Source organism: Medicago truncatula, chromosome 4 (genome assembly GCF_003473485.1).
Source record: "Medicago truncatula cultivar Jemalong A17 chromosome 4, MtrunA17r5.0-ANR, whole genome shotgun sequence".
Lineage (NCBI taxonomy): Eukaryota > Viridiplantae > Streptophyta > Magnoliopsida > Fabales > Fabaceae > Medicago > Medicago truncatula.
The window spans coordinates 30,768,060-30,779,277 of NC_053045.1; the positions used below are offsets into that span (position 1 = coordinate 30,768,060).

Below are 11,218 nucleotides of genomic sequence, written 5' to 3' on the forward strand. Positions count from 1 at the left end.
TGAAAACCACTTATTTAGATTGAAAGAAAAAGGGGAAAAAAGATGTAGAGAGGTGATTCTATGTCAAAAAATGACCTAAAACCACCCCTCCTCAATGAACGAAGGAGAAAGAAAGTTTAGAGAGAAATTGGAGTTTCTCTCTCTAAAAATCTAAGAGAATCATTGACTAGAGAATAATTTGATTGATTGCTTGGTTTAGTACTCACATAAAGAAAAATATAACATATTTTTGAGAGAATATTTAAGAGGCATTGTAATATTCTTAAAATTAAAAGTATATTAATCATAAGTATTAGTTTATCGTTCTTTAAGAAACTGTTCTTTAAAAAAATATGAATTTTTTATCCATTTTTCTATATATTTCCAACCCCCTCCCCTCCCGTTCCCTCCAAACTCAAACAAAGCCTAATCAGACTAACTTAGATCTTGCAAATGTTAATACTGTCCAATTACATCTTTATCCTTTCCCTACCGTTTGAAGATTCTTTGTAAATCCGTTACACAACGATTCCCGCTTACCATCACTTTGAAATTTCGAAGCATTCACAGAGTAAAAAACAATCGATGTAAATTCAAATCCACTTCACACTCTCAGCAACAACTTCAAATCGAAGAAGAAAACTACAATGAAATCCATCGTCGATTCAATCTCCGATCTCTCTCTCTTAGAAATCTCCGGCGAAGACGATTCTCTTCTCTCCGACAGCACTCCCACTGTCACCGCCGCCAATGTTTTCTCTTGCTCTCCTCTCGTTTCCGCCAGATCTCGTCCTCGTCAAATCAGTTAGGGTTTTAACATTTTCGTTTTGTTCAATTTTCTTCGATGATTTTGCAATGGATGATAATTTACCAATGTGATTTGCAGAGGGAAGTGAAATTGATAATGTTGATTCTGAAGATTTGGATTCGTTGAGGAATGATAGTGCCAATAAAGAAAACGCAAAATGGAGTAAACCTGAAGGATTGGATTCTTCTCAAAAGAAGAAAAGGAAGAAGAAATTAGGTGGTTTTAATTTGCGTAAAAGCTTGGCATGGGATCGAGCTTTTTTCACCGAACAAGGTATTTTCTATTTCCATTTTTTCTTGGATGAGTTGTGAAAATGAAAGTCAAAGTTTGAGCAATTTTATTTTTTACCGATTGATTAATGTTAATGCTGAAACCCTAATAATTAGGTGTTTTGAATCCCTTGGAGCTTTCTATGATAAGTGGTACCGTCACTCCTAATTCAAAGTCGAATTTGAATTTGGAAGCTATCGAGGAAGAAGAACCAGCTACAACTTCGTTAGCATTGCAGGAAATTGAAGAAAATCTGTTTAAGCATTCATCTGGAGGTGCTTCAATTAGAAATAGAAAGATTAGTGCTGTTTCGGCTTTATCTCCAAAGCCAGTTTCATCCATCAAAAAAACAATACCAGTTGCTTCCTTGGTTAGTCTATCATACTATTTACATTATCGGTATATGTAACGGTGTATCATAGCTAAACTGTTCTTAATTTCTATCGTGTGTTGTTTTGTTTTGTACATATGTTTATAGGCAAAGCGGAAGATTCTTGCAGTCAATGATGTTGGAAATAAGTATAAGCGCAGTGCTTGTCCAAGGCCGGTCATAACTTCATCATCATATCCTTGCCATTGCTTGTTAAGATACATATTATTAATAGTCAGTTTAGTATGGAAGAATCTTATGAAAAATAATGTTGAAAAAATCTTACTTATTATTAATAGTCAGTTTAGTATGGAAGAATCTTATGAAAAATAATGTTGAAAAATCTTAATGTAAATGAGTTTTTTTTTTTTTAAAAAAAAAAAAAGGTTATATTGAATAAGTTGAAAGTAACTTATAAGGACATTTTCATGAGTGAGAAACTGTAAACTTATTTTAATTGAAGTGATTTTATAAATTTGAAGTTGATTCAAACTGTTCCAAGTGGAGTCTCTTATAGTGTGTGTGCTGGAGTTGAGTTGTGTCTGTATTTCTGTTGAATAATGCAAGTGCTTACCTTAACTCCTTTGAAAACTGAAAAGAACTGTCACTGTGAAAACTCCGAGTAAAGAGTCTAAAATCACTAGGATACCAGTACCAAAATCCAGTGCAACTGCAACAACCACTAGGAGTGGAATGTTGAGCTCAGGTTCCTCAAAGAGAAATCAAATTGCAAATCCTGGTAAGTTCCGCGGTTTGTATTTAATCCTTTTTTCTGGATTTAACTCCTGCAAAACAAGGAATACACTTTAGAAGGAAAACATGAGTAGTTATTGTCGTGAACTTTATAGTTTGTTAGACAAAACACATGCGCATGATCATAATTTCAACTATTGGCTTTTTTAACCAATCGCTAATTTTTCACTTTTCCGTTTAAAACGAATCTCGTACTTCAGGCTTCTGAACTTCAGAAGGGTGAAATCCCTCTTTTTCTATCCCTGAAATTTTGCAACCCTGGCTGTGTAACTTATAATTTTCAAGTACTATTATTTTTATTATATAATTTGAAGCTGGATCAGTTAACAATTTTAGTGTTATTGTATTCGAGGTCTGTAATCTCTATGAATTTCACAGATACTGGTTTTTCTTGAATTACCAATCATCAAAATTTATTGATCTTGTTCTGCTCACTTTGTTTCTCATCTACAGTCACTAATGTTCCGAAGTATGCTGGAGTAAAGGGCCCGTCAAAAAATCCTAGAACTGTGGCAAGCATCCCAAAAGTTGATCTGGCTGATAAATGTTCTGTTAGTAGAACTCTTACCAAGCCGGCTGGAAAACATTTGGTGGGTACTTTATCCAATTACTTTAGATTTTAAGTATTCATCATTTAGTCCATCGATTTGTAATTCCTGTTATTTAACTACTGAGTATTTGATTATTCTCTTGAAATGTTTTTAACCTGCACAGGATAACTCGGTTTCTGCGATACGTCCACCATCCAGAATGAATCAAACAGGAAATGGAGCAAATAAGGTGTCTGAAGCTGGTTTTCCTCCATCCAAAATGCATCAAACAGGAAGTGGAGCAAATAAAGCTTCTGAAGCTTGTCTCCCACACGGAATTTCTGACACTGATAAGAAAAAGCAACAGACTCTTTTTCAAACATCAAAGTCGTCAGGCCTAAGGATGCCATCTCCCTCAATTGGATTCTTTTCTCAGGTATGGTTACTCTGTTTGGTTCGGTATTTCATATTTAGGAGAATGCATCTATAAAATAACACTCACATATTGATCTTGTGTCCCTGATTACTGCTTTGCAGGCTAAAGCTTCCAGTTCAAACGGCCAATTGCAGAAAAGCTCTATACCTTGCAAACCTTCTGAGAGTAACATTCCTAAACTAAGGAAGTTGGGAACAAGTTCTGTTAATGATGCAAGGTCAAAAACTGTCCAAGGGGCAGCCAAGATTCGTACTAAGGAATTAAGCCTTTCAGATGTCAAGTCAGAAATAGTCGTGCAAATAGACAATAAGAAGATGGCTGAAGTGGAATGTGACTCTTCAAGTTTTGAAAAAATAAGTAAGCAACCAGAGGTTAAAAATATTCTTGAGGATGTCATGTTAAAATCTCAGGAGCAACGAGAACTACATGAAAATGACCACGATTCTGGCATTGAGAACATGGTATTATTCCCTACAGATGAAAAGGAACTTCTTACAAAGAGTCACACACATGAGCAGTTAGAGAAAGAGACTGACCGTGCTATGGATGAAAAGTTATATGATGTTTCATCAAATGGGGATCAGTCTTTATATGTGGAGCCACAGTCTACAAACTGTCCTATCATGCAAGAAACTTCAAATAATGTTTCAAATACTGTGCATAATGCTATAGCACAAGATGAAAATGACCAAATCAAAGGGCCCACCTATGACATTCCGGCTTTCAAGGAAATTTTGGTACTACAGGCAGATCATGAAACTTCTATTAAGGATGGAAAACATTCTGGGGAGTTTAAGGAATGCAATAGTGTCAAGACTGCCCTTTTAAATTGCAGCCTTGATGATTTTTGGAAAACTGTTCCCGAAGGATCTGAACAAGGAACCCCGTGTAAGAATACTGAAGAGGTAAATTGTGGTGCTGGTGAATTTGGTAGATATGGAGATGTACAATTGCATTTATTGAATGAGAATCTCTCAATCAATTGCAATGAGACCACCCAAAGTAATTTAGAGGCAGTTAGTCAGCAGTTTCTGGGGGAACAACTCAAGACTCCATTTCTTAGTAGTGTAGGAGAAATTGGATCAGAAAAAGAAAATATACCGGATATGAATAGTTCTCAGCCAGCTCAGGTGACAACCTTATTTTCTAAAGGTTCTCCTGAGAAGTCTATACTAGAAATCAATGGTGCTTCTAAGAATGAATCAAAAATAGCTGAAATCAAAGACTGTCAGCTTCCAGTAGATGGTCAATCAGGTTTCTCCCCAAGAATCCCAATGGATGGGCAATACGACCAGGTTATTGACTCGAAAGCAATTCATGATGGAACCCGGGAGTTTGAATTGGATAAGTTGAGTGAAGGTTGTATGACTGTTTCAGCAACTGCTTGCTGCACTATTGTAACTAATGTTTCTCCGGAACGAAGACCTTTTCCTGAGAATAATGTAATAAACCTCCGCTTAACACCTCAACTATGTCCAACGGTAAAAACTGGTTGTGATTCCGGGGGAAATAATATGCCAATTACCAACAGCAGCAGCATTTCTGAATTGCAGATTAAAGATGGCAATTTTTCTACAGATACTTCAATAAACTGTGAGGTTCAGTGTGATGTCCCTGGAAACATTGAGCAGCAAGCTGGTAGTGTGTTTATATATCCTGAAATTAATAAAATATCTTGTGAAGATGAGAGTCTAGTGCCAAATCATGGGCACTTGTTTCATCAGAGTGAGTTTTCTGAAGTTTCTCCAGATGTAATTTCAAACATCGAGGATCCTATTGGCACTGGAGCTGAAAATTCCTCTGGCCTTTTACAGCATACTCAGCTTTCATTGGCAGATAATAATATAAATGCATGCTCTCATCTTCCTGAGTTTCAAAAGCCTAGCGCTGCGGCTACTGTAGATACCCAGGTTGTTAATAACAGACTGCACTTGGATAGTGACTTTCTGCCAACAATTATCGTTTCATCTGCAGAAATCAAGGAACAAACTTTAGTTGACGGTGCATTTGAAGGATGCAGGTTCGATACAAATGAGTGTGGTACTTCTAATCATCACAATTACCGAGATATTGAGGAATCACACATGGAAGAGGCACAAGCGCAATCCTTTGATGAAATTCCTGTGGCATATGACTGCAGCAGCAAACACTGTCCTGCGCTTATTAATGATCAGTTCTCATTGGCAGATGATAATAATAGAAATGAGGATTCCCATCTTCCTCGGTTGCAAAAACCTAGTGATGTTGTTGCTCTTGATTCCCAGCGTGTTAATAACATATTGCACTTGGATATTGAATGTGTACCAACAAATATTGCTTCATCTGCAGAAATCAATGAACAAAATTTAGTTGAGGGTGCATTTGAAGGGAGTAATGAGCACAATCCTTCCAATCATCATATTCAAGATATGCCTGAAAACAAAGATGCAAATCATGATGGGGATGAAAAGGTGGAGCTTTTGCAAATCGATGGTGCTGAAGAAGGTTCTTCGGACATATCGTCGGTAGTTGAAGTTCAACACAATGAGATTGCTATTTCTGCTTATCTTGATTCTTCTACTACTGAAGTGAGTGAAGGTCCCTTTGCAAGTGTAGCTGCTTGGAAGTCTGAGGAGCAATGTTTTTTAAGTGAAAATTCGAAGTTACTAGCTTCAGATAATCCAACTTTCAATGCAACAATCCCAGAAGGCAGCGAAGTAAATCCGGTGAAACTCAATGAGATTATTTCTACTGAGTTTGATTCTTCTACTCAAGTGAGTGAAGATCCCTTTACAAGTGTAGTTGCTTTGAAATCTGAGGAGCAATGTCTTTTAAGTGAAGAATCAAAGTTACTAGCTTCAGATAATCCAACCTTCAATGAAACAATCCCACAGGACAGCGAAGTTAGCTCATTGAAACTCATTGAGGATGTTGTTTCTGCTGAATTTGATTTTTCTATTGAAGTTAGTGAAGATCCCTTTACCAGTTCAGTTGCTTTGAAATCGGAGGAGCAATGCCTTTTCAGTGAAGAATCAAAGTTGCTAGCTACAGAGAATCCAACCTTCGATGCAACAATCCCACAAGGCAGCGATGTTAGTTCAGTAAACAGTGAAAGTTTATCAGATGTAGGTGAAACTAATATCTGCAGGAATGATAAGTTGCCTAAAACTGACATGCTATGTCAGACAAAATGCAACATCAACTTTCCAGAAGACAACAGCAAAATGATTCATCTGTGAGTATCTTATTTTGCCATATAACTTTTGTTCATGTACGCTTTGGCAACCTTTCCATTTTAAATTTAAGACTGTTTTGAAGCTTCACAAATTGAGTTATTAATGTTAATTTTGCGAATGGCAGTGAGAAGGTTGCAACTAAAAGCAAGCAGGAAGTTCCTATCTTGAAGCCTCCACCAAATGTTGCTCCATTTACTGAGGAATGGTTAGCTGCAATAGAAGCCGCAGGAGAGGTGACTCAGATTTCTTACCAAGTTTCTTTGCATGACATAGTATTTCTTTCATGCCTATTTTCTTGTTTTCTATTTTGAAGTCTTGCATTGCCAAGTTTTTGGGATTTAACATCAATCCTTTCTTAATATTTATGATTATGTATGTTCATGATTGTTAACTCTACATAGACCATTATTAGTTCTTTGCAGTGCGGTGATTTTTACCATGTTTAATTCATCTTATTCTTTGTGTCTCAGGAGATTTTAACGATGAAAGGCGGCGCTGTACAAAATTCCCCCCCTGAGAAGGCGCAGCATGAACCAAGTCCTTGGTCACCGGTAGGTCCATTCTTCGGTATCTAGATTTTATTCATATTCGAAGTGAAGCGTAAGGTTGTTGTGGGAACAACTGGTTTTTCTTTTTCCTTTCAAAATAGGATGCAGCAATTTAAGATTACCTACCGCATAGTCCCATACCAGTGTATACTGCAACAAACAACGCACACAAAAAAGGAATTTGACCAAGAAATAGAAAACGAACATAATATACATCTTACTTTAAGTATCTTTGTGGTTTTGGATATCTTGAAAGGAAATGGGACAAACTTGGTTTCTTGCTGATGTTTCCTGAACTAGAATGGACAGGGCAGGGAACAGAAACTGCTCTATTAAAATGGGAAATTTTGCAGTCTCATTTATTTGTGTAATTTCTATGAATTTAATCCTTAATTTAAAAACATGTAACACTAGAGTCAAGAGCTAAGTATTTGATAGTCGTATTTTGTGATTAGAATTAGATAATCCATTGGAATTAGGATGACTAGAAAATTTGTGGAGTTTCACATTATAAAAGTTGCATATCATTAATGTTATTCATTTTGATAATGTATTATTGTGAGTATATAGCTTATTTCTTTGTTTCATTTTGATTTGCAGGTGAAGAAAAATCAAGCGATTGGACCATTTGATTGTACCAAAGTAACCAAGCATAACATCCAGAATTCTGATCCATCATGACAAGTCTTGGATTTGATCAGATACAACCTCATTAATCACTAACATTTTTTTTGCATGAATCAATTCTTTGACAGCTTTTTAGAAGTTATAACAAGTTCTGCGGCGCAAAGTGCCACGTGGATAGATTTAACCAGTTGCCACAATTACGCCTTACTCTTTTTTTGGAGATGCGTATAAATAAGTATTAAACTGATTGTTCTCAAATTGTAAATGATATTGGTGTCCTAGTTTTTTTTCCTCTTCAATATGAACTTTTTTCCAAGTTCTCCACGGGGTATAAGATGCTGAGACTAATCTACATGGTGTCCTGTTTAGCTCGATGCAGCTCTTTCATCACAGTTTAAAAGAGATAAAATCGAATGCAATTTACTTTCAATATGTTCTGCCATTTTATATAAGATTCATGGCATAAGATAGATCATAGATATTTACTAGTTGCTTATTGTATGTCAAGTTCTTGGATAATTATTTATTATATGTATCTGCAATTAAACTATTTTAGACGGTGAAGATAAGGTTTCTATAGATTTCCAATAGCAAGCATTTCGTAATTGTCACATTTTATCGTAGAGTTTAATTTAATATAGGCTTAATAAAGTGATTAGTCCTTGTAATTAGGGATCGTTTAAAAATTCGTTCCTGTAATTGCTAATCCTGGCAATTTAGCCTTGCAATTGTTAATCATTTAAAATTTCATCCCTCTCCCCACTTAATCACTGCCACGCCACATGAAATTCCAAATTTACCCCTGGGTTTCCAATTCTTTCTTCAATATTTTGTCCTTTTCTTAAGGGCAAAATTGGAATTTCATGTGTGACAGTGATTGCCACGTCATCAAATTATTGACGTGGCAGTGATTAAGTTGGTCCAAGGACCAAATTTTAAATGATTAACAATTGCAAGGATTAGCAATTACAGGGACGAATTTTTAAATGACGCCTAATTGCAAGGACTAATCACATCATTAAGCCTTTAATATATTGTAAAAAATTTGACATTTGAAAAAGTAGTATGTAATTTTGTTCCTTGTCAAAAATCTTCCGTAGTATAGTGAACTAAAGTCCGGAATCAAACATGACAGGCAACAAGCCAAAGGAAAGCATCAAATTTTCTGAACCATGTAGGAAGTACTTAACTGAAAGTTTTACCCACAGAATTCATATGCACTCTATGAATAATATAGCAGAAAAAGCTATAAATCATGGTAGCAAATTAGCAATGAGTTATATCAATGCAAATAACTTAAGCAAATTACAGAGTTTAGTCAAATCTCTAGCACCGTTGAATAAATGGAAATGGTGCATACTTATTGAACATAGTGCTAAACTGGTCAGAACTATTGTTACACATGTATAGATCTCTATATCTGAAGATTTTAAATATAGATTTTCCAATGTGTGAGCGGGACTTTAGACAAATAGTTGTTGGAATTGGAAATTTAGCATTCTGTATTCTGAGTTGAATGAAGCTGTCTGAGAGCATTTATCAAAACTGTACAGGTCAGGCATAAATGAATATATTTGGATACACATCGACCAAATGATTTCACTGTTAACATAGTTATAAAGAGCTCAACTCATCAGCAAATCAAAGTGATTTGAGGGGAAACTTGAACAAAGCGGTTGTTGATTTAAGGAGTACAAATGTGCAGTATAAAATCCAAGTCTTTGGATGGAGACTTTTACATGGATTTTTGCCCACTCGTAATGAACTCGGCAAAAGAGGTATCTTACATGGAAACCATAATTTAGTGTGTGCATTTTTCTTTCAAGACTTGGAAACTATTTCACACATTGGATTCTCATGTGTTTTCACCAAAAGTGGTATGGAGAAAAGTTTGCTCATGGATAGGCACATCATTGGACAATGATGCACACAGATACATAAATTTTCTTGTTGTATCGTATTGGATATGTATCCAAAACTGATATGTTGGGATACACCAGTTATCTCATGCTCGATTTTTTCTTCCGTTATTGATGGTAACACACCTACCCCACTCAATAGTCCAAAATAAAACGGTTAAAACAATATCTTTTTTTTCCTTAAGTTTTATATCTTTCTATTCTTAATTTCTTTAATTTCAATAAATATTTTATATATATGTTTTTCGTTCGTTATTTTCTTGTTTAATATTTTTATGTTGTATTCACTATTTTGTAAATTTTTTGTTTTTAGGTATATGTATCCTAAACATTAAATGTAACCTATATTTTCTAAGAAATAATGTGTTGTCGTATCAAATACGCCGTATCATATGTATTTGTGCATCATAGTTGGACATTGAAACTGAAGGAGACTTGCATTTTATTTAATTTAGAAAGATGGTGAATGGGAGTTCATAAAAAATGAAAAGCTTAATTTGGCTAGCCACCTCTTGGTGTTTATGGTCGAAGAGAAATGACATTTTGTTCAAAGGAGCTGTTGGTGAGGTTTCAGTTGTTTTGGATAGCAATAAGACTTTATCATAGCCATGGTTTATAGCTAGAACTAGAGTTCAACCTTGTTTTACTTCTCAGTTTGGTGTTCTAATCCTTAGTTTGTCTTGTGGTTAACACTATTTTATTTGTAATCGATTAAAGTATCCTTGTACTACCTTAATATTTTTGCTTATAAAAAAACTATATATTATATATTCTCGAAGAAAATTCCAACAGTATTTCACATAAAAAGAGAATAAGTTCCAACAGTATCGCCTTTCATCCAAAACAAAAACTATTTCAAGAATTAACCTGCATACATTATATAAAAGAAAAACTACAAGGTCATTGAAACTACCAGAGAAAAACATTGAGATTAATCATAACACAACTTGTCCCCAAAATTAAAATTGATGTATTATCAGCAATAGCCTCAATAATTTTAATGTTGATCAGATATTCTTCAGGACAACTTGTTTGAATCAGCTTTAATACTCGAAGTTGGAAAACACGGTACCAATGATGCTTTCCATGAAGACGAGTGTTGGTCTTGGTGATGATGACCGAGAATCCTCATAAAGACGAGGACCCTATACACCCTTCCATATGTCAGCCGTGAGTGCGATTGAAAAGCTATTTCCAATGTAAGAACCTCCCTGGATACTCTTGGATGCGGCAGCCATTATTCTGGTGAGTTTTGTGCAGATTGTATTTTCTGCTGAGGAGAGTCACGTGGTTGTTGCTGTGGCAGTGGAAGAGAGTCGGATGGTGGTTGTTGGTGTGGGGGAGAAGGAGAGTCTTGCATTGATTCTTGTTGCTGCGTTGGAGAATCTGGTGCAGGTTGTTCCATGGTGATATTGGTCTCTTGGATGGAAACTAGGAGAAGAAATGATAGATATTAGATAGTGTGTGACTTGAGTAAACCCTTTGTAATATATATGATATGGGAGTTCAACTAACTAATTAACGGTATTCTTGTTGGTTAGGTACTTAGTTGCATAACTCACTAAAGTCTTCTTATAATGTTGTTCACTTTTTTTTTACAGTAAGTGTTGTAAATGAAAATAGATAATAATTAGATTTATATATATTTTGTACTTTGTAGAGCTCTTGATTTTTAATTGCTCTTGATTTTTAATTTGGCTGGTTATTCAGAACAGAAGTGCCTTAATAAAATATAAGGCTGTTATGGTGGATAGTTGCATTTT

The 11,218-nt window shown here is 35.3% G+C and overlaps 1 protein-coding gene across 1 annotated transcript; it reads left to right on the plus strand.

Moving 5' to 3' along the window:
- Positions 1-410: 410 nt before the first annotated feature.
- Positions 411-7,966, plus strand: LOC11416915 (uncharacterized). The gene is made up of 11 exons (XM_024782840.2): positions 411-783; positions 866-1,060; positions 1,174-1,427; positions 1,536-1,621; positions 2,018-2,166; positions 2,634-2,770; positions 2,895-3,146; positions 3,248-6,360; positions 6,486-6,594; positions 6,832-6,912; positions 7,510-7,966. The coding sequence occupies exons 1-11, from the start codon at positions 627-629 to the stop codon at positions 7,588-7,590; spliced, it is 4,614 nt and encodes a 1,537-aa protein (XP_024638608.1). The 5' UTR covers positions 411-626; the 3' UTR covers positions 7,591-7,966.
- The last annotated feature ends 3,252 nt before the right edge of the window (positions 7,967-11,218 follow it).